General features: G+C 37.4%; 2 protein-coding genes and 1 pseudogene across 2 annotated transcripts; 1 reads left to right on the top strand and 2 right to left on the bottom strand.

Annotated features, from left to right (window-relative positions):
• Positions 1-4,173: 4,173 nt before the first annotated feature.
• LOC107801017 (uncharacterized) lies at positions 4,174-9,354 on the top strand. The gene is made up of 6 exons (XM_016624280.2): positions 4,174-4,587; positions 7,238-7,360; positions 7,967-8,143; positions 8,240-8,321; positions 8,759-8,823; positions 8,927-9,354. The coding sequence occupies exons 1-6, from the start codon at positions 4,297-4,299 to the stop codon at positions 9,215-9,217; spliced, it is 1,029 nt and encodes a 342-aa protein (XP_016479766.1). The 5' UTR covers positions 4,174-4,296; the 3' UTR covers positions 9,218-9,354.
• Positions 9,355-10,472: 1,118 nt separating this feature from the next.
• On the bottom strand, positions 10,473-16,153 carry LOC107801016 (protein trichome birefringence-like 19). Its single transcript, XM_016624279.2, has 4 exons — positions 15,692-16,153; positions 15,220-15,358; positions 11,957-12,246; positions 10,473-11,175 (listed from the first exon to the last, which is right to left on the bottom strand). The coding sequence occupies exons 1-4, from the start codon at positions 16,039-16,041 to the stop codon at positions 10,650-10,652; spliced, it is 1,305 nt and encodes a 434-aa protein (XP_016479765.1). The 5' UTR covers positions 16,042-16,153; the 3' UTR covers positions 10,473-10,649.
• A 287-nt stretch (positions 16,154-16,440) lies between these two features.
• On the bottom strand, positions 16,441-26,455 carry LOC142175951 (protein trichome birefringence-like 19; annotated as a pseudogene).
• Positions 26,456-26,962: the final 507 nt, after the last annotated feature.

Here is a 26,962-nt window from a genome sequence, read left to right as displayed (position 1 = left end):
CCTTTAATCTTACTACGCACTCTATCCTTAATATAATCCAATATTTTTTCTTAGATCTTCCTATTATAGCAGGTAATCCGAGGTACATACCCATTTGATTTCCTTGGCTTTGACCCAATACTGAAAAAATATCTTCTTTCTCAGCCTCTATGGTATTCTTACTAAAATAAATGGCAAATTTTTCTACATTAATAACTTGACCAGAATATTTTGTATATAACTTTAATATATCTACAATAATTCTAGCACTTTGAGTATCAGCCAAACAGAAGATTAAAGAATCACCCGTAAAAAGTAAATGAGATACATTAGGGCCATTCCTAACCAAGCTTAAGCCTCGTATTTGACTCCTTCTTCTGCAGTTTTTAAGAGAGTAGATAAACCTTCAGCACAAATCAAAAATAAATACAGTGATAATGGGTCATCCTGTCTTAATCCCCTTGTTGGCTTAACCCAACCAGTTACTTCACCATTAATATTAAATCTATAACTTGTTGAAGTAATACACTCCATTATCCATCCAACAAATATTTTGTCAAATCTTATTCTTAAAAGCATTTCCTTAATAAAAATCCATTCCACTCTATCATATGCTTTGGACCTATCAAGTTTCATAGCCATAAACTTCTCTCTTCCTCGTCATTTAATTTTCAGTAAATGCATAAACTCATGAGCAAGCACTACATTATCAGTAATTTATCTATTTCCCATAAAAGCTGCTTGATTAGGTGAGATAACCATAGGCAAAAATTCTTTCATTCTAGCCACTAACACTTTTGCAATGATTTTATAAGCAGCTGAACACAAACTTATAGGTCTAAATTGAGCCACAGTGATAGGACTTTTAACTTTAGGAATCAAAGTAATTAAAGTTTGGCTCCATTCTGGAATTAAATGTCTTGAATGAAAGAAACTTCTAACTGCTTCACAAACATCCTTACCAATAAAATGCCAATAGTTTTGGAAAAAAGTGGAGAAATTCCATCTATACCTGGAGCTTTTAAGGAATGCATCGAAAAAGTAGCTTTCTTAATTTCGGCATCAAATACATCTCTTATTAGTCTTCTATTTATTGACTCATTAATAGAAATGGGCATATAAGGAATAATATGCTCAAGGTCTAATGGTCTAGTAGATTTAAAAAGATTATTATAAATTTTTTTTACCATTTTCACAATACCTATTTGATCTGAAATCCAGCGGCCATCATCAGTTTGAAAACCCTTAATGGTATTTCTCCTTCTTCTCTGGATAGTAGATATATGAAAAAGGATGTATTCTTATCTCCTTCTTTCAACCATAAAGCTCGAGATTTCTGTTTCCAATAAATTTCTTCATCCTTATATGCTTGGCCTAAATCCTTTCTTAGCATTTTTAGTTTATTCATATCAAGCCCACTCGGATTTTTCCTAACTTTCTCAATCATCTTTTTTACACCTAAGATTTTTTTTTCTGGAATTTTCATTACCAACCCTTAACCAAGCTAAAGAACGTTTACAGTTTTTTAAATTGAAATAAAATTTAGATTGTTCAAAGCCATTAACATTATTAATATTCCAAGCTCTTTGAATCATGCCAGTGATTTTCTCCTTATCACACCATCTTTTATCAAAGTAAAATCTTTTCTTTTTTTCTTACAAGACAAGTTTCGGTAGAAATAATAAGAGACACGTGATCTGAAGCTTTAGTTTCAACATGAATAACATTTGCATTATCAAATTTAGCTCTCCAATTAGGAGATCCTAAAGCTCTATCCAGTCGTTTTTTCTTTATAACACCACCAAGTCCATGGCTTTCCTTTATAACCTAAATCAATTCCATTTAGTTTCCAAATGAAAATTTTAAAATCATTAAACGACCAAGATTCTCGTGTATTTTAAAATCAAAATTTTGCACACCTTTATAATAGATTTTCTAGACATATATAATAGTGTTATTCCTATATTTCAAAATCAAGCACTTAAACCTCTTCTTTAACGGAAAATCCTAGACAAACAAATTTCTATCTAATTAAATAATTTTAACTTTTAGTTATTCTACTTTAATATACTTAGTTATGAATATACCCCTACTATTTAAAATTAAGCATTTATGAAAATTTAATTCAAATTAATATTTTAATCTACAATTTTCATTATATAAGAGAGCTAATTATATAAATTTGACATATAAGAGGTGTATTTGCAATTGCATTATGTTAGAGGAATGTTCGGTGTATTTTAACCTTAAGTTTTGGTTGCCTAGCTATGTCTGATTTTCTTGGGATATTTGTTGGTAGTTAACAAAGTGAAGGAATATGTATAACCGCTGCAAATTGGGAGGAGAAAATGATAGTATAATTTATCCTCTATTTGAGTAAGTAATTCTTAAATATACGAATGAACAATTTTAATTTTTTATGTTTGCCAAAAGTAAAACTTTTGGATTCCACCAAATATTTAATAAATTTTGACAAATATTTAACAAACTCTGATCGTTCCTTGAATCTGTGCAGGTTTTTGTTTAAAATACTGTGAAAGTCCCATCAAATCCAGGATACTTCGGCAAACATTGAAAAATAGATAAAAAATTACAGGAACTATACTAAATAAAAAAATTGATAAAAAATAGTCGAAATTACAGCAATGTTTCTCCAAATATGAGTTCAAGTTATATATTTCTTCCTTTTCATATTTTTCATTAATTCTAACCGTATTTATTAAATATTTGAGGTTGACCAAAAGTACTAATTTTACAAAATTAAAGGATCAAAACTGTTCAAAAATATATTTAAGAAATTATTTTAAACTTAATCCAAATATAAGGGAGACTTACAGCTTGTTTGGATGGTTGTTCCCCGTTGTATCTAGGGGTATTCATAAAAATCCGAAAATTTGAACCAAACCGAAAACCAAACCAAACCGACCAAAAAAACCGATACCTTTTGGTTTGGTTTGGTTTTGATTTTGAAATTTAAAAACCGATCAAATTTGGTTTGGTTTTGGTTTTAATTAAAAAAAACCGAACCAAACCGAATATAGGAGTAACTATTTTAAATTTATTATTACACCTATATATATGTATACTTTTATGCAAAGTTTTAAAATTTTTATAGTAAATATTAATCGTTTGCACTTTTAGTACAGTTCTTTACCTTTACATTCTAGTTTAATTGGTAGTTTTCTTTTGTTAAGTGTAAGAATCTAGTTCATGTTAAAAACAATATATTTTTAATTGAGTCCTTAAATTATTCATCACTATTTGATTCAATTATCATCAATATATCTTGGTAAATAATAGATTTCTCAAAAGGCAATTAATTTGATAGTGTTACGTTGAAAATATGGTCGCCGAAATGTGTGTTTGGTAGTGTATGTCTTATATTTAAGCAAAAACCGACAAATAACCGAAAAAATCGAAAAACTGACATAAACCGAATCGAAAAAAATGACTTAATTATTGGTTTGGTTCTAATATTTGAAAAATCGACTTATTTGGTTTGGCTTCTTTTTTTAGGGAAAAACCGATCCAAACCGAACCATGAACACCCCCAGTTGTATCGTATTGTATTGTTAATCCCAAAATAATGTTTGTTTTGATTGTTTCATTAAAATTAGTTGTATTGTATTATTAAATTCATTGTTCCGGAACAATGAAAAATCCCTTTTTTTGAAACAACCAATTTGGTGTGGTGGAGTTGTATTCTATTTTTCTTTCCAATTATGCCCTAACTTATTACTCCACAATTCTATTTTACCATTTACCCTTTTTTCTATTTTAACTCCAAATCTCCAAGCTATAACCTACTTTGTTTGTTTCCAGGTCTTCTAACGCCAACGTTAAAGGTGTTTTGCCGCCTTCAGTTTTATTTTTTCTCCTAATTTGTTTTTAACTCAATTCTAATTAGTTGTGCTCCTTTGTTTTGCCTTCTTCTGTCTCGCTCTTTTATTCTGCTTTCTTAAGGTGTTTTGCCTTCTTTTGTTTTGTTATTTTAAATTATTTTTATGCATAATTTTTGATAAATTTAATATTTAAATAATTAAGGGCATTTTAGTAAACTTATCAATTACAGTACGTACGATACAGTCAAACTAAACAGCAAAATATTATTTAATAATAACAAACAATACAATCTATTTAAATATTATATTTATAAAATAATACCATACAATTCAATACATTATTTTATAATGGGAAATGATCCAAAGATAGAGTTATGTTATTTTCGGTAACACAGTCAAACATCCATGGCAGGGTGAACAAAGTTAGAGGAATTAGTGCTACTTAAGAAGAAATCAGAGACGCTCTGAGCAAGAAATGGCGGGTTTGTTGGCATGGGCAGCAGATGTAGTAGGAGGTGGGCAAAGCAACGACGAAGATGACAACAATCCCAATTCGATCCCTTTAATCTTCACCCCAGAACAACAAACCTACCTTCAGGATTTGAATCGAAAGGCCACTTCTCTTAGCCGTACGATCCAAGATCTACGGCTCAGACTCCCTCCTCCTGACATCTCACAGCGTCTTCCCCATCTCCACGCTCACTCCCTTGCTTCTAATAATGCTCTTGCTCTTCAACTTAATGCTCACTCTGCTACTAAAGAACAGGTCAAATTTTCTACTTTACCCCTCTTTTTCATTTTCAGCTTTTTTTTATGACTTAATTTTATTTTGTTTGCAACTATAGACATTGTAAAGATCGAACCTCTTGTGATCAGTTAATTCCTAATGTTGCCTAAGCAGGCGGATCAAGATTTTAAGTCGGTGTGTGCGGAGTTTTACAACGCCCATTTTTTTTTTTTTTTTGTGACAATGAGTGCTGACGATATTGATATATACTCCCTCTATTCCACTTTATGTTACATATTTACTATTTTGAGAGTCAAAAAGAGTTTTTCTTTGACCAAGGTTGTCAGTCGCATATATTGGTAAAATATTTTGAATTTTTAGCTATTGTGACTTATAATACTTTTACCTAGTTTCCAAATATGTCAATTTTATTTCAAAAAGCTTGAAGATTCTATCTACCGTCGTGCTACGCTACGAACTAAAAAAGGGCAGCCTGGTGCACAAGGCATCTCGCGTTCATGCAAGGTCCGGGGAAGGGCCGCATCCCCAAGCAGTTTGATGTAGATAGCTTACCCTAATGCAAGTATTAGTGGTTGCTTCCGTGGCTCAAACTGACTACGAGTACGAGCTACGACACATAAAGTGGAAAATATAGAGTACTTATATTGGGCTGATAGAACTTAGAAGTGGCTGCACATGCATCTATTGCTGAAGGAGTACATTCTCTGGTTATTTTATGGAATCATATGTTGGTGTACGGCTCCTTATCATCCAAGTAACATGATTTAAAACCAATACTTTCCAGATGTTTATGGTGAAGGACAAGAACAAGCCATACTCAGCTAGTAGGACCAGGAAATTGGAGGTCCAGAACAAGTATCAAGCCCCAAAATTGACCTTCGACTGGATTCAGAGAATAGAATCAGGGAAAAGGATAAAGCTTGCAACGAAAGGTTGAGTGAAACTTGAGTAGAAAAAGTTCTCTGCAAAGATTCGCTTTTTTCGGTTCTCCCTTTTTCCTTTTTGCTAAATGGAGGAGACCTGTTCTAGCTGCTAAAAGCTCCCTATGTGTACAGAGATCATTGAATTTCGGTGATACAAAATGGCAACATAATATGAACTGCTAAGTTAATAACTGCCTGTTTCCCCTGATTTCGACTAACTTAGCTCTGAGATTGTTATTATTGATTATGCTGGGAACACGAGGGCGGAAAAACAGTTCGATCGTTTAACTAAAAATGTTCAATGGCCCCTGGCACACCTTATTTATCCTAGATATAAGTAGGTGCCATCGCCTAAAGCAAGCAGTCAAGGTTGTTCTATACTAGCTATGGTTTATACCACTTGATCACACACATAAGCTTTCAGATTTTGAGAGAAGATGGGATCAGCATTTAATATAACTTTCTACTCCATTGCCTGTGGGAGCTTGCTCATAGGAAGCGATAATCAATCTACGGGATTGCCTATTTGTATATTTTTCTGGTGAAGAGAGAATGGAATAGACTCTCAATAGGGTGAGCACAAAATACCTTGTCGAGTCCAAAGCTTCAGTTCAAGAAAAAAAGTCCAAAAAGGAGATCTCTGCTTCGTCTCGCTCAACCTAAAGCTCAGTCTGCTATAACCAATCCATCACTTTGCATTATTTGGATCTAAAGAACCAGTCAAGATATAATATATAGGTCATATATTTGTAGCAACAAATGTTTGCATAAACACAAATTTGTGCTAATGTCAATATTGATCATTTGCTGTGATCAAAGATATGATATACTAGGAGGCTACTTCATTGAGAGAGCAAGTCTTATGGGATGTTAGCCTTTCCTAATTGCTTTTTACACTGACATTAAAGATGTCAGAGAATCCAAACAGCCCAGAGCAGAAATATCGGAATAGATTTATCTTTCCAATTGGCTAGAAGTAGAGCATAGGGCCTTGCTTAATGTATTACACAAAGTTTCCAGATGAGATGAATACGACGAAGTTTTTGCCTAGGTGTCAGTTTTCTCTTGTTACTTTCCTCTTTATTCTTTGATGAGGTGGGGATGTCATTAATAGTATGAAACTTTTACTAGCTTTCCTACTCTTAACTATTTCAATTCATTTGTATTTGCTTCTGGTTTATATTAACTTTAACTGTATGTATATTAATTCTTGGAGTGATGTATTAAATTAAGAGATGGTTCTATTCACTGAAGACGTTATTTAAGTAAAGTAAAAGTGCTCTTTCTCTAACATAAGCTTTTAGGTGAGATGGTCACACACTTCCATATGGTATCAGAGCAAGCAAAGGTCCCGGGGTTCAAGTCTCACCACCGCCCAATATAAAAAAGAATATCCACATGCTTGAATTCAATTATGTCTTCAGCACGCCTTCTTAGGTGCGGGCTTGATTCTTTTTCAGTAGCCAAGCACGTGAAAATTCTTTTTAATAATGGGTGGTGGTGAGGCTTGAAAACAAGACCTCTGCTTGCTCTGATACCATATTGAAGGTGGGTTACCATCTCATGTAAAAGCTTAAGCTGTTAAAGACAACTCACTTTTATCTATTTATTATATTATGTCTCAACGCTATTGAGTTATTTGGCTAGGTATCAAGGACATCAAAGATGATACTTTTGAATGCACTGGAATATGCATTTAGAGCTTGGAATTTAACGTATAATAGTTTGTGCTAACTTGATGGCAGGCACAATTAAGAGAAATTACTCTGCAAGAAGAAAATTCCGAGTATGAGAAGGCTATCTCAAGTTATGAGAATAAGATTCAGGAGAAGTCACAGGAAGCAGACATTCTACACAGCAAGTTGAAGGTTGGTCATAACTTTCTATAAATGGTCTTTTATGAGTTACTGCTGTTCAAAAAGAAGGGACATGTTTGTTCACTGTTTTATCATTTTATTGCATGTCCAACTGTCAGAGGACAGACGAAATTCTCCAATAAGTGCTCACATAGACAACTGTTGATGTGACTTTTCTTTGTAAAATCAGGAAGCAAGTACAGAACAGAATCCAGAATAAATTTCATGTCAAGTTAGAATCTTAGAATCCCTCGCAAAGAAGTTGTGCAGAGTCTCCTCTCTCTCTCTCTCTCTCTCAATTTAGAAATCATCTTTTTTTTTTCCTGGCATATCCCATGCAGTCTTAAACTAGTAAAAACTTGCCGGCCTGCACAGCAGATGAGTCAGTCCTATATGCGGTTATGTATGGAGTATTACGAATTGTCTTACAAATTGTATTAAAGGATAAGCTTCATTATCTCCTGTATCAAATGTCTGAAGTTCTCACAAGTCACAAGTTATTGCTGGATATAATTTCACCTTCATCCAGTCCACTGATTCCTTTATACATAATCATCTCTGTTACTGGGATCTTCATTGATATAGAGCAAGATTTATGGAGCACCATGCAATTTACAGGAACTGGCTTTAATTGAGGAAAATTTGAAGTTAGAGTTAGAACAGGCGCAGGCTGCAGCAGCCAGCAAGTCCAAATCAAATGATTTTCTGATTAAAAACAATGGTGAAGATCAAGAAGATGAGGAATCCGCAAATTTTGCATTGCTGGGGAAATTAGAGGAGAGAAAGAAAGAACTGGTGTGTAGCTTAGTTTATCTCGGTTGCATCATAATATCCAATGTAAACTAGTTCTCCTCCTTTTCCATCTGCTTGTGCTGAACTATTTTATATTAGACATCAATGGAAGAAGCTGTGCATGACCTGGAGAAAAAATGGGCAAAAGTTCAAGATTATGCACTCAAGCAACCTTCCCCAGGTACCCAACTATGAACATATACTAGCTTACATTATTGTGTATAATGAAAGTGACACACTTTTTATATTTTAGATTTTCCATTATAAGATCACAAGTTATGAGAAAGAGTTTTTTTTTTCCTGAAACGGAAAAGGCTATTAAACTTGTCGAATTAGCTTGATGTATTCTTTCATCGAGATTCATCAACACCTATTGTGTGTGGTCAAACCATTATAGATAGATTGGTGTCTTTAAGATTTCTTTCAATTCATGCTTATAAAGAAGCTGGTTTCTTTCATATGTCCACGCACGTTATTTTGAATACACATTGGTAAACTAGTTAGAAATTTAGGGGAATAAAGCTGCATAATGACATTTTATAACATGATGAGCCTAAAGAATGACACATTATAACATGATATGCCTAAAATCTCGATCTCTCATGCTCTTTCTTTCAGCTCAGCGAGAGAAAATATTGGATAAGCAGCTTCATAGTCTAATAGAGCAGCTTGCTTCAAAACAGGTGAATGATCTGCTTGTTTCTTATTCTCTTTATATTTAGCATTCTGTTATGCAATTTTCTATCGATTTGTGGCTCCTAATTGTTTGTGTTTTACCTACTTTAGGCCCAGGCGGAGGGCCTAGCCAACGAAGTCCATCTAAAGGAGATGGAATTAGAAAGATTGAATGGCCTTTGGGGGAAGCTTGAAGCTAGCAATGCCGATATTAATGCTGCCAGGAATAGGTATACAAGAAGCAGCATCGACAGGGGACGTATTTCTTCAGATTATATTGTTGATCCTCGTCAAAAGCCTGGCCGAATGGAGAATTTGCAGAAGCTTATGTTACTTAGGTCAGCCTTTGTTGTGTACGTTTTAGCACTCCATATTTTGGTATTCATTAAGATATCATTCTAGAGCTGAGCATATTTGCTTCATGAATTTTTGTTAAACTTTTAAATGTATAAAATGTGAAAAGTCCCTGCATACAATGATGTAGTTTTGCTTGAGAATTAACGTGTAATTCCAGCCTAGTAGTAATGTTTGAATATTCACAATAGTGTTGTCTTTTCGGAAATAATGTATCTAGCTTCTGTTCTTTGTTCTAATGCTTCTCATTTAGAGACCCCGGAATGTTTCCCGATAACTTTGCTTTGATGTAATTGTTTTAGCTTGGCTGTTGAATGAAAGCAAGGAAGTTTTTTGTTAAATTGCTAAAAGTTTTTCAAAAGAAAATATTACATTTACTTTAAAATAATTACTGAAAATGTTCAAAATGCCACCTCTATTTCTGTAGGTTGATAAAATTTATAGCTGTCAAGAATGGCTGAGGATATTCCATGTGCTTTATGTTATTCTTTCTAGAGAGAAGCATTGTCTACTGAATACATCTCCTTCCATTTTCAAAACTGTGAATCGAAAAAGGAATTTTTAGAATCTACAGTTGGTCACAGATTTCTTCTCATGTAGCTAATGCCCATAATAGTTAGTAGCTACAACTACCTCAAGTTAATATACAGTAATAACTAGATTCATAGTCAAATATCTATAGATTTTGATACATAAACAGGGTTTGAGCAAAAGCTACTGGATTAACGTGAACTCGTAACTTATAAGCTAAATCCGCCCTTGAAATATTTACCTATACCTGGTGTTTACACTAAATAATATAATTTAATCTTATCCAAAATGAGAGGAGGGAAGGCACGCTACAACTAACATAACAACCAGCTGAAAACCGTTAGCTAGCTAGGCTAGCGCGCAATAGCTTTCTCTGATAGGGGCTTGCATCTTTAAACTCAGCGCAACCAATACACGGTGCTGCTCGCTTTTTCTCGGCCACTAGTGGCTTATGTAGTGGTTGGCATTCAAGTTTAGTTACAGAGTTTAGTTTATTTTTCCCTGTAGGGGTGTTTAGTTGGTTAGCAGCTATGTTTGTACGCCTAATAATTATTAGTATTACAATGACAACATTTGGACATTACCACCAAATGGCACGAATTAATAGTTATGTCTGGTAGGGACATTTAACCACAATCATCATCTTTTAACTTTTTTTGGGCTGTTGCGAGTCTGACTTTCCTGAATTTGCTAAGAACGCCCTATATTTGGAGAGTTATCGAAGGTTTTTGTAGAGAAATTCATCACATTAAACTTCAATCCTAGCTGTGAACGTAGTTCTTGTCTCCAGAGGTCGATGTTCTGTAGTTTCAACAGGTTCGACCAGTTCCACTTTTACATGAAGCATATGTGAAAAATTACTAAAATTTCAATAAATATTAACTTCTAAATCATAATTGTAAATGTGCAATGAATTTAATGGTACAAAAATAAATATTGAACCCTTTGCTTATAAGCTCCATTGTTTCATATATTGAAGCTTTTCCTCATGAGATCTCTTGCCCTCCAACTTCAACATATGAAGCAAGAAATCACTCCAAGAATCAATAGGACCAGGCAAACACCAATGAACACAATCATTATACAACACAACATTCTCATTTGGCCAATGTCCATATCTACTTGGATGACCATCTGGTCTTAATAACATGGCTTGTGTTGTATCCAACAATCTAAATCTCTTTCCCTTTTTCTTCCCTTCCTTCTCTGCTGCCTTAAATTCTTCAACTTGAATAGTGTATAAATCCAAGTGAAAACCCTCCAAAGTTGTTTCATTGCTTGAAAATGGTTTTCTCCTCACACAATTCCCACCATTATTCCATTCCCCACCTTCAAAATGAGAAGGTGCAAAAGTCCTAAGAAAAGTTATGCCCTTGAAGTTTGCCAAGTTGTTGATGGTTTTCAAAACAGTCCTAATTGCCTTTTGGTAGCCATAACTAGATGGGAGGTCAGTAACATTTGGAAGTCCACAGTACCTGCAGAGCGGGTTAATTTCACGTAAGATAACTATTATAATAGTAAAATCATAAAATTACTCTATGTCGCATCAATGTAACTTAACCTTATTTACTATACCAACAAAGTCACTAAACTTATCAACTGCAACAGTAATGTCATAGGACCTTTTCACGTCTGAAATTTACGTACTATAACAATAAAGTCGGCAAACTTTATCCACTGTAGTAGCAAAACTTACCCATCAAGTTAATTTACTGCAATATTGGATAAAGTTTTGTGACTTTGCTGTTGTAACTTAATCTTATCTACTATAACAACAACGTCAATAAACTTTACAAACTACAACGGTATTGTCATAAGACCTTGTCACGTTAAAGTAATTGAAATTTATCCACTATAACAATAAAGTAGGTAAACTCATGTTATAGTAGCAAAACTTATCCAAGTTAATTTCACCGTAATACTGGGCGAGGTAAAGTTTTGTGACTTTGTTGTTATAACTTAACCTTATCTACTATAACAACAAAGCCGTTAAACTTTACCAACTATAATAGTAAGGTCATAGGACCTTGTCACGTTAAAGTAACTTAAATTTACCCACTATAATAGTAAAGTCGGTAAACTTTATCCACTATAGTAGCAAAACTTACCCATCAATTTAATTTTATTGCAATGTTGGGTAAAGTCTTGTAACTTTATTATTATAATAGGTAAGTTCAATAATCTCTTTAATATGATAAAAGATTTTTATTATTATAAGCAGGTAAGGTGAGTTACTAAACTTAAAATTAGGTGTACCTGCAGCCAACTAGTTGGTTTTTCTCGTAGTATACACTGCACCTAGTAAACCAGTGGCCAGCATTGAGGATGACATAATCAAATTCTTCAATTTGGTTTGCCCATTTCTCGTCAACTTCGTCAAGATAAAGATTGAAGAGTCCAGTTTTAGTTGGACCATCAGAGTCTATATCTTTCATTCTGACCAAGAATGGTGACCAATATGTTGCTAGGGTAAAATTGTAACTCGTATATTTCCACCTTTTGAAGTTTTCATCTGGAGTAGTAGAGACATCAATTGGATATACTGCCTGTAAAATAAAAATAAAAGAAATCAAGAAAAACAATTAAAAAAGCCATGACTCCTCACATAACAATAGGGTAATTTTGACCATTACTATATTTTACATATTATAATAAGTAATTTACTTTATTAATTTTTTAGGCACTAATTCAACTTTGTATGAGCGATTACTTATAATTGTCTTTTAGATGATCGAAAAATTATTTATCGCTGTCGATTTATTGAAGTTAAACTCTTTTACTAAAAAAATTAACTTATATACACTAATAGTTTAATTTTTTTTGCACTATTCCACTCATTATAGGCTTTGCTTGTAGTTATCTCTCGATAGACTTGATGGTGTAAATTTTCTAGAACAATAGCGATGCATAGAAGTCAAACTCTACGCCAAAAGAGTTTAACTTCTATATATCCATCAACAACGTAAAATTTTAATTTCTTGCACTATTCTACACATTACAAATGGTTACATATAATTATCTCGTAGGAAGTCGAAAAATATAAAAACGCGTTAATAATGTCAGTGAATAAAAGTTAAATTCTTTTGCTAAAACGAATATTGAGACACATGCAGAAGCACATGCGGTGTTTAGCAGGCCCCGACTTAAAAAAAAAGAAAGAAAAGCTCCGATCGATCTTGTTTATGTCAGGATGTAAAATATAACATATAGAAAAATCTGCTGATTCCTGTCTTTTTCTCGAGCTTAAATATTTTTTAAATTAACCAAAAACCATTTTTATAAGGGGAAAAAGATGAAAAGACCATGGTGTTGGACCTTGGTTGTCAATGAATTTGTCAACAAATCTCTGAAAAAGACAGTTATCCTCTCATTTCTCAACATTTCTCGAGGGAATAACATGTTAGGAACCCACGTTGTCATGCTTGGATTCTATCACAAGTTTGTCATTACGGGGTGAGAACTTCGGATCTACTAAGCTACCCAATCCTGATAAGATTTTACAAGTATATATTTATATATATAGTCTCTGAGTTAAAAATAAGTTTTACGTCATAAATATATCTTAAACATAGTGTAACAACCAATGTCTAAAATAATTTTTACATTATAAATATATCTTAACATATTGCCCTTGGGCGGGGCATTTGCAAAACACACTGAGATTTACGAGTATGGCTTAATTCTGTGAAATTTATGTCCCAAGCGTCCGACTATTCGTCCTCAACATGCCAATTGTTCGGAGCTCGCTTAATAATTCTTACGCAAATTATGTGTAAAATTTCCTAATAAACACAGTTGATTCCCAAAATTCTTTTACCAAATGAATGATAAGAGTTCTATTCATATATAAATATGAAGATTGAGAGTAACTTTTATAATGAGCCAGCATATTGCAAAATTTAATAACTGAGAATCGTGAGGGTGAATATTACTTCAAAATTAGATAGCCGAAACTTATATCTCACTCGTTAGTCTCAGTTCATATGTCTCACAAAATTTCCAGTGTTTTATTATTTTGATATTTGAGAGAAATTTTATATTTATTTATGAAGGAGTAATGTTTTAAATTATAGTACTAATAAAATTTCTTGATTATTTACTTTTTAAGAGGTAAAATGTGTAGTTTGATATATGCTACATGTTTATTTTCTATGAGTTTTTTTTTAATTATTTTTAACTTTCTTAAACATTTTATGTACTTTCTATATTTTTTGTGTTATTATATTATTTTATAAAAATTAAAAAGTTTAAAGATCTATTGGACTTACGCCCACATATCTCGAAATTTATGCCTCATCTCGTATTAAGTAAAATGCCCGCCTCATGCCCCTTTAAAACACAACAGTTAATCTATCTTATTTTCAAAGATAATGAACTCACTTTTTATGAATAGTCATTTGTCGTTTCTTTTAGGTGATTTTGTAATATAAAAATTCGTTTTCACTGTTTATAAAAACTCACCGTTCTAATAAAATGGCAGATCGACCGTGCTATATATGAATTCACCCAAACCTAGCAATTTTTACTCTTGTACATGTATTCAAAAATTTACTAAATAGTAGTATCTATTAGTTTTGACCGCGAACAAATTAATTTGAGATATAGTACTAAATCCTAAACCCATAAACTTCAAATCCTTATAAAACTGTTTCTGTTCTATATGATTGTGAAGCTGAAATGCAATATGATAAACTTTATACTAGCACTCTACAAGATTCCATTGTCGTAACTTTCTATTTAAAGTGAGAAGTACTTGTCTAAAAATTTGTTACCAATAGGAAAAATTATTTAACCCTTAAGCTTCTTGTAGTACTTTGCGATGGGTCTTTGTCATCCTTTTTTTTCCTTTTCTTTTTCTTTTTGATGATTAATATATGAAGTAGGAGAAAAGGGTAATGCCGTTGTTCGACTATCAACTCCAGCTCGAAAATCACTTTGAGAATAACGATAATTACATCATTGTTAATTTCGTATTCACAAGAAAAGAAATAGTATAAATTTCAGGTTCAAACCTTATTTGCCTTCAATAGAATTTCACCTAAACCTTGAAAAACGTCAATCTTTGGTTAACTAACCTTCCTCCACATCGAACCTCTATTACACTACAAGCTATGTGCACTTAACCCAAGATAAGCAAAGAAAAGAAAATTAAAAAGAAAAAGAAAAATGAACATCTATTTTTCTTCCATCTAACTAGAGTTTCAAGGAACAAGGTGGTTTATAGTATTTTACCAAGTATTTCTACTGTTTTATTATCTGTTTTGTAAAGTGTATGCACATTATTTAAGAAATACATTTAATAGCCTTAATCATAAGATCAATATTTGCTTGAATAATCCTTTATCTCTCATTTAAATATATCACTTAATAAACGTTTCACTAATTAGAGAAGTAATGGTAGATTTGCAAAAAATAGGTAAAGCAATGAATGTTCAAATACTATATGCAGAATGGAAGGAAAGTTGAGGCTTTAGGCAAATGAACCACAATAATAACAACTATAGAGAGGCAAATGGTACCTGAGACAAGAGACATATTAAGGATTGCATTTGGTTTCTTCCCACTGAATCTCCAACAAATGCCAATGACTTGTTCCTCATCATATCCAAGAATTGATATGGATTGAAGATAGGCAACTCACATCCCTTGGGCTTCCACCTGTTGGAAATACAGTTAAACCTCTCTGTAACAGCACCGTATATAACAACCATTCACTATAAAATTCAACTTTTTAATAAAACCAATTTTCATGCTATGTTATAATATGTGTTCTCTATAAAAGCACTTCACTACAACAACCAAAAAAATCTGAAACAAATAAGGTTGTTATAGAGAAGTTTGACAGTACAGATCAGATCCTCTATCGTTTTGTTTGAGATTGAGGACATAATTGTTGTTGTGCACGCATCGTTTTAATTACTCATGAACTAAGGGAAAAAGAAAAGTCTAAAACTAAATTATGATACATGTACTAAACTAGACACACTATACCTCCATTTCAAGAAGTCAGTATCAGGCCTTCCATATTTCATGCAATTTTGATGTTCATGGATAGCCCAACATGTCGTGTTCGTGTAATATGGACCATCTGGATTTGGAATCCACTCTCCTGTAAAAATATCACATGTTTCATCTTCTGTAAACTTTATTTCCATATCTTCCATATGATATGTTGGTGACTTTTTAGACTGATGGTTTACTAAATCTTTGGCATGATACCGCTTTGAAGTGTGGTGAAGAGGGATTATACCTAGAATGATGAATGTTAAAGCAACAAGTATGAATATTTTTGGGGTTCTTTGAGATGCATTAATGGAGTTTTTCCCACAAGGGAACTCCATTGACTGGAGTTTCTTCAATAGAGTATTGAAAAAGGGAAAGAAGAGATGGGAGGAAGTAGAAAGTTAACAATTAAATTATATTCTTTGTGGAAATGGTATCAAGAAATTAAACAAGGACTAGTTGGCACTGATATGAGACACAACCAACGTGCTAGTTATATAATAATGAATTTAAATTATATACCCTTAGGTGTAAGAAATTTTTACTCACGAGGGTGTAGCAGGTAAAACATATTTTATTTTTCAAGATTATAAAATTTCTTTACATTATGAATGGTTATACTAAAGCCAACCGTTAGAATTAATCGTACTAAAACAACACATTTCCCATAATTTAAATAAAAAAATTATTCAAACAAAAAGAAATATTGGAGAGTTTTCGTCAAAGAATCTCTTGCATAGGCGAAACCATGATTTGAAACTTATGAGTTTTGAACTTGCCACGGATATTCATAGCTCGTCTTAGTTAATGAGTTTACAATTAAGTATTTTATACATATATAAAGAACTTTGTAATACCAATGCAAAATCTAAGCAAAAGTTATTGGGTTCGCCCGAATCCATAACCAATGCTCTAGCTCTATCCTATCTCTTGTTGCTCCATCTTCAACATATGAAACAGGAAATTATTCCAAGAATCAATAGGACCAGGCAAACACCATTGCACAGAGTCTTTGTTCTTCACTTTTTCAGGCTGCAGATGCCCATATTTACTTGGGTGACCATCTGGGCTCAATAACATGGCTTGTGTTACATCCAACAATCTAAACTTCTTCCCCTTTATCTTCCCTTCCTTCTCAGCAACCCTAAATTCTTCCACTTGTGACTTATAAAACTCCAAATTCAAACCTTCCAAAACTATTTCATTGCTTGTAAATGGCCTTTTCCTCAAACAATCCCCACCTGCATTCGTTAATTCTACATACGGTCAGTAAACTAATTTATCCACTAGAACGTTAAAGCTGCGAAACAATTTTTTGTCACATTAAAGTACGTAATTGAACTTTATTCCACACTACAACAATAAAGTCATTAAACTTTACTCAGTAATACAATAAAGTAATATAACTATTTTTAATCACGTAAAAATAACTAAACATTAATTACTTACTATACTCGTAAATCCAATCACTATATATACGCATTATAACGACAAAACCTACTTATTAAGGTGACTTTAATTTACCGCTATCATGGTAAAGCCTAACGACTTTACTCTTTCAGTAAGTAATTGTTACAGTTGAAAAAAGGGCAGCCTGATGCACTAAGCTCCCACTATACGCGGTCCGAGAAAGGGCCGGACCACAAGGGTCTATTGTACCTTACCCTGCATTTTCGCAAGAGACTATTTTCATGGCTCGAACCAGGACGTCACATGGCAGTAACTTTACCAGTTACGTCAAGGCTCCCCTTCTATCGTTACAATTGGAAAAATTCAGGGAAAATACATAAAATGATCTGACCTGTATACCATTCTCCACCTTCAAAATGAGCAGGTGCAAAAGTCCTAACAAAAGTTGTACCCTTAAATTTCTCTAAACTGTTGACGGCTTTTAAAGCTTCCCTAAATGCCAGTGTACGCATAATGAACTGGGAATTCAGTAGCATTTTTTAGTGAACATCGCCAGCAACCAACTAGTTGATTTTTCTTATAGTATAATCCATTGAACCAGTGGCCAACATTAAGGATGATATAGTTGAACTCATTGACTTGGCTTGTCCAATTCTTATCAACTTGGTCAAGATAAATGTTGAAGACTTCGTCGTCCCTACGACCAACCAAGTTTGTTTTGACTAAGAGTGGTGACCAAAATGTTGCGATGATAAAGTTGTATGATGTATATTTCCACCGTTTGTACTTGACATCAGGAGTGGGAGAGATATCGATTGGATGTACTACCTGTCACTACTAGAATTCTGGAAAAAAGCGACCAAACCTTAGCGACCAAAGTTGGTCTGTCAAGAAAAGCAATTAAAGTTGGTCGCTAAATTGGCGAAAATAATAAAATAATTATTTGATATACATTAGCGACCAAGGTTGGTCGCTAATTTCATCAAAATATTGACCGGACTGGTCAGACTTGCTTGGTCAAAGGTATACTGAGATTAGCGACCAACGTTGGTCGCTACAGGGGACCCACTTATAAAATTATAATAATTATAATATTATATAAATAAATATAACTTAAATTAGTGACCAAAGTTGGTCGCTAATTAAGGGGTAAGCAGATAGCGACCAACTTTGGTCGCTAAAATGGGACCCAATTATAAAATTTTAATAATTATATTTTTATTTAAAAAAATTTATAAAATATAAAAAAATATAATTCAAATTTAGCGACCAAAGTTGGCCGCTTACAAAAATAGAGACCAACTTTGGTCGTTAATCTGGGATATAGTTCTAACGTTTAACAATTATATTATTATTTTAAATATTATATAAAATATAAATAAATCTGATTTAAATTTAGCGACCAACTTTGGTCGCTAATTTAATGTCACGACCCAATCCCCGAACCCGGTCATGATGGCGCCTCTCGTGGAGACAAGGCCAGCCAGACCAAAACGGAATACCTCTTTTAAACAGTTAATCATCATAAACAGTAATAACATATAATATAATGCTCATAAATTGCGGAATTTAACGATAATAACAGCAGGAACCATCCCGACACAGCCCAAACCAGGGTGTCACAAGTCATGAGCTACTACAGAATCTGCTATAGGTCTACAAAGTACGGAATCCGATACAACAGTCTGAAGAAAACATAAATGATAGAGGATAAGAGAGACAAGGGGCTGCGGACGTCAACATCTACCTCGTAACTCCAAATCACTGCCAAGCCTGGAAGGAATCAGCGCTCAGGTGCAGACTCTGCTATACCTGAATCTGCACACATGGTGCAGGGAGTAATGTGAGTACTCCGACTCAGTGAGTAATAACAATAAATAATGGCTGACAATATGAAATCACGTAAAGGCACTAAGCAGTTCTATATCAAAACAGTAAAATTATTTAAACATCAGTGAATAAGGAAATCATGTGAAATTCTTTTAACCAGGTAAAACAGATGTAATTAGTATAAATCAGCTCCTCAAGCATTTTATTTCATCTATTCATACTTATTCTCAGTTCTCAATTCATATACTTCTCACGATAACCGAGTCAATAAACATATATACCGCTGCGGCGTGCAGCCCGATCCGTATATCGCTGTGGCGTATAGCCCGATCCATATTAATAATAGTCGACTACACTCACTGGGGGTGTGCAGACTCCGGAGGGGATCCTTCAGCCCAAGCGTTACATAATTGCTGTGGCGTGCAGCCCAATCCATATAAGTAATTGCTGCGGCGTGCAGCCCGATCCATAATATGTATAATATATATATCTGCTGCGGCGCGCAGCCTGATCCATATCATATAAAATATCCTTACTAATGGGTCCTCGACCCCTCTCAGTCATTTAAAATCACAGCCTCTCGGGCATAATGTACGGTCGGGATCTCAGCCCTCATATCTCTTTCTATTTACGTTTAACATTTCAAAAATCTGGTTCATATCATTCTTAAGCAGTTGGAAACATGACTCAGGATATAAATTCTTTAACAAAGTAAGTGAGGAAAACCCGTCAAAAATCCCCTTAGGGTTCTACAGGTTGGCACAAGGCCCCAAGCATGGCAACAAGCCCAATTCACAACAATAAAGTATATGTCTCAATCAAAAATATAGTAAAATATCATTCGGGATGGACCAAGTCCCAATCCCCCTAGCATTGAACCTCACGTTCGTCACACAGCGTGTATCTCTACTTAGTATAGCACTACGTTGTGCAAATCCGTGGTTTCAAACCCTCAGGACATCATTTAAAATCATTACTCACCTCAAACTGGCCAAAACTCTAGCTCGCTATGCCCTTGCCTCTCAAATTGGCCTCCACGCGCGTCGAATCTATCCAAAATCAGAACGAATAGGTCACAATATTCTAAGGGAACAAAGCTCAAGCGAAAACATTCAAAAAATATTGAAAATCTCGAAATTAGCAAAACCCGAGCCCGGGCCTACGTCTCGGAATCGGGTAAAATTTACATTTTCAGAATCCTCATACCCTCACGAGTCTAACCATACCAAAATTATCCAATTCCGATACCATTTGGTCCTTCAAATCATCATTTTACATTTTTGAAAGGTTCCACAATTTTCTTCCCAAATTCCATCTCAAATCACGAATTAAATGACGAATTCAGTGATAGATTCATGTATTCTAGCCAAATCTGAGTTAAAATCACTTACCCCGACCAATTTCTTGAAAAACCTTCGAAACAATCTCCAAAATCCGAGCTCTCTAGGTCAAAATATCAAATAAAACCCAAAACCTCGTATTTATAGGTACCCCTCAGGTTTCCAGCTCACGCGGCCGCACCAAAATGCACGCGGTCCGCGCAAGCCAGTGCGGTCCGCGCAAAGGCAACGCGCGGCCGCACAGGCCTTCTTCTGCAATGACAGGCTTTAGTATTTTAGCCATAAATTTTGCTACAGATGTCCAAATTGTGATATCTTTACCTTTCTGGAAACTAGACACGAAGGGCTACAACTTTCATATTGGAATCACCTCAACATTCCTTGCGTATCAAAAGATATGAGATTCCGAAGTAGGACCAGCAACCTGCAGCCTTCACGACCGCGGTCGCGGCCACTTTGACGCGGTCAGCGTGCCCAGCGCGAAAAGGAGCACGGTCCGCGCCACAACTGCTGCCCCCTCCATTTTCTAAGTTTCGGGGTGTCCGTACTCGCTCAAAACTCACCCGAAACACACCCGAGGCCCCCGGGACCTCAACCAAAAGCACCAACGCATCCTAAACATTATTCAACCTCGTTCCAATCATCAAAACACCTCGACTAACACCAAAAATCATCAAATCACATCGAATTCAAGCCTATGAATCTCAAGAACTTCCAAATTCCATTTTTGATCAAAAATCCAACCAAACCACGTCCGAATGACCTCAAATTTTGCAGACAAGTCCAAAATGACATAACGAAGCTACAGAAACTCTCGGAATTCCATTCCGACCTTCGGATCAAAATCTCACCTATCAACCAGAATTCGCGAAAATACTAACTTCGCCAATTCAAGCCTAATTCTACACCGTACCTTCAAAACCACTTCCGATCACTCTCCTAAGTCACAAATCACCTCCCGAAGCTAACCGAACTATCAGAACTCACATCCGAACCCTCTAACACATAAGTCAACATCCGGTTGACTTTTCCAACTTAAGCCTTCTTAAAAGAGACTAAGTATCTCATTTCTGACCAAATCCTGTCGGAACTCGAACTAATCATCTCGATCCCATAAAACACAGATAACGAAGCATAAAGAAGCTGAAATGGGGGAAATAGAGCGGTAACTCATGAGACGACTGGCCGGGTCGTCACATCCTCCCCAACTTAAAAAAACGTTCGTCCTCGAACGAGTAAAGAGACATACCTGAAGCCTCAAACAGATGAGGGTATCTGTTCCGTATCTCCCGCTCGGTCTCCCAGGTAGCCTCCTCCACGGGCCGGCCTCTCCACTGCACCTTCACTGAAGCTATATCCCTTGATCTCAACTTCCGAACCTGGGGACCCAAAATAGTTACTGGCTCCACCTCAAAGGTCAAATCGTCATCCAACTGAACCGTGCCGAAGTCCAAAACATGAGACGGATCCCCAATATACTTCCGGAGCGTAGAAACATGAAATACCGAATGCACACTCGACAGGCTGGGTGGCAAAGCAAGCTCATAAGCCACCTCCCCAATCCTCCGAAGAACCTTAAAAGGCCCAATGAACCGAGGACTCAACTTGCCTTTCTTCCCAAATCTCATAACACCCTTCATGGGCAAAACCTTCAGCAAGACCTTCTCACCGACCATGTAAGACACATCTCGAACCTTCCGGTCCGCATAACTCTTCTGACCTGACTGCGCTGTACGAAGCCTCTCCTGAATCACCTTCACCTTCTCTAAGGCATCCTGAACCAAATCTATCCCCAATAGTCTAGCCTCGCCGGGCTCGAACCAACCAACCAGAGATCAACACCGCCTCCCGTACAAAGCCTCATATGGAGCCATCTGAATACTCGACTGGTAGCTGTTGTTGTAAGAAAACTCTGCAAGTGGTAGAAACTTATCCCATGAACCTCCAAAGTCAATAACACAAGCACACAACATGTCCTCTAATATTTGAATAGTACGCTCGGACTGCCCGTCCGTCTGAGGATGAAACGCTGTGCTCAACTCCACCTGAGTACCCAACTCTCTCTGCACGGCTCTCCAAAACTGCGAAGTAAACTGAGTACCTCTATCTGAGATGATGGAAACAGGAATGCCATACAACCGAAAAATCTCCCGGATATAAATCCCTGCCAACCGCTCTGAAGAATAGGTAGTACACACAGGAATGAAGTGCGCAGACTTGGTCAGCCGATCCACAATCACCCAAATAGCATCGAACTTCTTCAAAGTCCGAGGAAGTCCAACCACAAAGTGCATAGTGATTCTCTCCCAGTTCCACTCGGGAATAACCATCTGCTGAAACAAGCCACCCGGTCTCTGATGCTCATACTTCACCTGCTGACAGTTGAGACACCGATCTACAAATCCCACAATATCTTTCTTCATTCTTCTCCACCAGTAGTGTTGCCTCAAATCTTGATACATCTTCGCGGCACCCGGATTAATGGAATACCGCGAGCTATGTGCCTCCTCCAGAATCAGCTCTCTAAGCCCATCCACATTGGGCACACAAATCCGACCCTGCATCCTCAACACACCATCATCATCGACAGTCACATCTCTGGCATCATCATACTGGACTCTGTCCCTAAGGACAAGCAAATGCGGATCATCATACTGGCGCTCTCTGATGCGATCATATAAAGAAGACCGAGAAACCACACAAGCCAACACCCGACTGGGCTCCGAAATATCCAACCTCACGAACCGATTGGCCAAGTCCTGAACGTCAACTGCAAGGGGTCTCTCCCCAACTGGAATATATGCCAAACTCCCCATACTCACTGCCTTTCGGCTCAAAGCATCGTCCACCACATTGGCCTTTCCCGGATGGTACAATATAGTGATATCATAATCCTTAAGCAACTCTAACCATCTCCGCTGCCTCAAATTAAGATCGTTTTGCTTGAACAAATGCTGAAGACTGCGATGATCAGTGAATACCTCACAAGATACGCCATACAAGTAATGCCTCCAAATCTTCAATGTGTGAACTATGGCAGCCAAATCCAAATCATGAACGGGGTAGTTCTTCTCATGGGGCTTCAACTACCGAGAAGCATAAGCAATAACTCTACCCTCCTGCATCAACACACAACCAATCCCAACTCTTGAAGCATCACAATACACGGTATATGAACCTGAAGTTGATGGCAAAACCAACACTGGAGCTGTGGTCAAGGCTGTCTTAAGCTTCTGAAAGCTCTCCTCACACTCGTCCGACCATACGAATGAAGCACCCTTCTAAGTCAACTTGGTCAAGGGCGATGCAATGGATGAAAATCCCTGAACAAACCGACGATAATAGCCTGCTAACCCAAGAAAGCTACAAATCTCTGTGGCTGAGGACGGTCTGGGCCAACTCTGAACCGCCTCTATCTTCTTCGGATCAACCTGTATACCCTCGCTGGACACCACGTGCCCCAAGAAAGCCACTGAATTGAGCCAAAACTCACACTTGGAGAATTTTGCATAAAGCTTATCCTCCCTCAGTCTCTGTAACACAACTCTCAAATGCTCCGCGTTCTCCTCCTGACTACGCGAGTACACCAGAATATCATCAATGAATACTATAACGAATGAATCAAGATAAGGATGGAACACGTTGTTCATCAGATGCATGAATACTACTGGGGCATTGGTTAGCCCGAAAGACATAACAAGAAACTCATAATGACCATATCTCGTCCTGAAAGCAGTCTTAAGAATATCTGAATCCCTGATCTTCAACTGGTGATAACCCGAACGGAGATCAATCTTGGAGAACACCCTCGCTCCCTGAAGCTGATCAAATAAATCATCAATGCGAGGCAAAGGATACTTGTTCTTGATTGTTACTTTGTTCAATTGCCTATAATCAATGCACATTCTCATCGTGCCATCCTTCTTCTTCACAAAAAAAACCGGTGCACCCCAAGGGGACACACTAGGCCGAATGAACCCCTTATCTAAGAGTTCCTGAAGCTGTTCCTTCAATTCCTTCAACTCTACTGGTGCCATACGATATGGCGGAATAGAAATGGGCTGAGTGCCCGGCACCAGGTCAATACCAAAATCAATATCCCTGTCCGGTGGCATGCCCGACAAGTTTGCGGGAAAAACATCGGGAAAACCCCTCACAACTGGGACAGAATCAATACTAGGAGTCTCAGCTCCAACATCCCTCACAAATGCTAGATATGAAAGGCAACCCTTCCAACCATACACTGGGCCTTCAAGAAAGAGATCACTCTACTAGGGATATAATCAGTCACACCACGCCACTCGATCCGCGGTACACCCGACATAGCCAAAGTGACTGTCTTAGCATGACAGTCTAGAATAGCACGACACGGAGATAGCCAATCCATGCCCAAAATGACATCAAAATCCACCATGCTCAATAGCAATAGATCCACTCGGGTCTCCAGACCCCCAATAGTCACCACACATGATTGGTACACATGGTCTACAATAACAGTATCGCCTACCGGGGTAGATACATAAATAAGTAAAGCAAGAAACTCATGGGGTGTACCCAAATAACGAGCAAAGTATGATGACACATAAGAAAAGGTGGAACCGGGATCAAATAATATAGAGGCATCTCTGTGGCAGACTGAAACAATACCTGTAATGACAACATCTGAAGCAATAACATCTGGCCTGCCAGGAAGTGCATAGAAATGGGCCTGACCGCCCCCTGATCGACCTCCCCCTCTAGGGCGACCCCTGGCTGCCTGACCTCCACGCCTAGCTGGCTAGGCGGGTGGTGAAGTAACTGGAGCAGAAGTCAAGGGCTGACCCCTTTGCTGATACTGACCATCGCGAAGTCGAGGACACTACCTCCTCATATGCCCAAACTCTCTGCACTCGTAACAACTACTCGGCGCTGGAAATGGGGACTGAAGGGAACCCCTGGCACCAGAATGGCCAGAAGAAGGACCTGCCACGGAAGAACCCTGGATTGATGGGGCACGAGATGAATTCTGAGCTGGAAGGGCACTGAGTGATGACTGGCCCTGCTGCGACCCATGATAACCACGACCTGAGGATGCCCCACGATACTCTGGACTGGCCGAATGAGCAGGCCTAAAAGAATGACCTCTACCCTGCTGGAACTAGCCCCTCGAAGGAGCACCACTGAAACTTCTAGAGCCTCGAGGCCTCCCTCTCATCTCTATCCTGATGGCAAACCATCTCAATCTCCCGAGCGATATCAACCACCTCCTCGAATGTAGCACCCAATACCCTCTCTCTAGTCATCAAGATATGGAGATGGTAGTTAAGGCCATCCACAAATCTCCTGATCCTCTCCCGATCGGTTGGAACCATCCAAACGGCATGACGAGCCAACTCAGAATACCTCGCCTCATACTGTGACACAGTCATATCTCCCTACTTTAACCACTCAAACTGCCTACGCAGCTCCTCCCTGCGAGATTGCGGTACATACTTCTCCATGAAGAGAGTGGAGAACTCCTGCCAAGTCAGGAGCGCTGTACCAACCAGCCTACGCCTCTCATACGCCTCCCACCAAGTGAAGGCAGCCCCAGTAAACTGAAAGGTGGTAAATGCCACACCACTAGTCTCAAGAATCCATGTTGTATGGAGCATCCGCTGACACTTATCAAGAAAACCCTGGGCATCCTCGCCCTCAGCACCACTGAATGACGGAGGCTAGAGTCTACCAAACCTCTCAAGATGACGCTGCTCATCATCCGGCATAACTGGCACAATAAACCCCTGAGCTGGTGCAGCCGGCTGAGCTGGAGGTGCCCCCGGTGTCTGTAGTCCCTGCACTACCTGCTCAGGTGTGCGAGCAGCGGGGGTCTGATTGCCTCCCCGGCCTGTGAAGTAGCTGCTGCTGTAGTGGCTGAAACTGCCTGAGCCAGGCCAGTGCAAACTGATAAGATCTGTGCCAAGGCCTCCTGAAGACCCAGAACCACGATAGGCACAACTGGTGCCTGAACTGGTGCTGCTGGAGCATTCATAGCGGGAGCCTGATCTGGAGCCGGGGCAGCCGATGCATCAACAGGTGCTGCCCTCGCTACTCTGCCTCTACCATGGCCACGACTGCGCCCACGGCCTCTGGTGACCTCAGTGGGTGGCACTGGTGGTCGTCCGCCTCGTCCGGTAGCGCGAGTCCTCGCCATCTACGAGAAAATAGAATAACGGAAGTTTAGTTCTCGGACCAACAAGTTCGCACAACAAGAGTTTCAAGAATATGAAATTTTCCTTAAGGTTCTATAGCCTCTCGAGGATAAATACAGACGTCTCCGTACAGATCCGCGAGACTCTACTAAACCTGCTCATGACTCGTGAGACCTAAGTAACCTAGGCTCTGATACTAACTTGTCACGACCCAATCCCCGAACCCGGTCGTGATGACGCCTCTCGTGGAGACAAGGACAGCCAGACCAAAATGGAATACCTCTTTTAAACAGTTAATCTTCATAAACGGTAATAACATATAATATAATGCTCATAAATTGTGAAATTTAACGATAATAACACCAGGAACCATCCCGACACAGCCCAAACCGGGGTGTCACAAGTCATGAGCTACTACAAAATCTGCTATAGGTCTACAAAGTACGGAATCCGATACAACAGTCTGAAGAAAACATAAATGATAGAGGATAAGAGAGACAAGGGGCTGC

This window comes from Nicotiana tabacum, chromosome 22, assembly GCF_000715075.1.
Source record: "Nicotiana tabacum cultivar K326 chromosome 22, ASM71507v2, whole genome shotgun sequence".
Lineage (NCBI taxonomy): Eukaryota > Viridiplantae > Streptophyta > Magnoliopsida > Solanales > Solanaceae > Nicotiana > Nicotiana tabacum.
Note: the sequence above shows the minus strand (reverse complement) of the source record. Positions and strands in the feature narration are given on the sequence as shown.

Bases quoted from the DNA above. Each gene is read 5' to 3' on its own strand.
- LOC107801017 (XM_016624280.2), top strand. From the start codon at position 4,297: ATGGCGGGTTTGTTGGCATGGGCAGCAGATGTAGTAGGAGGTGGGCAA. The intron at 4,588-7,237 runs GTCAAATTTTCT...ACTTGATGGCAG, and splicing joins ACTCTGCTACTAAAGAACAG to GCACAATTAAGAGAAATTAC. The intron at 8,322-8,758 runs GTACCCAACTAT...TCTTTCTTTCAG, and splicing joins ACTCAAGCAACCTTCCCCAG to CTCAGCGAGAGAAAATATTG.
- LOC107801016 (XM_016624279.2), bottom strand. From the start codon at position 16,041: ATGGAGTTCCCTTGTGGGAAAAACTCCATTAATGCATCTCAAAGAACC. The intron at 15,359-15,691 runs GTATAGTGTGTC...TATTTCCAACAG, and splicing joins ACTGACTTCTTGAAATGGAG to GTGGAAGCCCAAGGGATGTG. The intron at 12,247-15,219 runs GTACCATTTGCC...TTTATTTTACAG, and splicing joins TAATATGTCTCTTGTCTCAG to GCAGTATATCCAATTGATGT.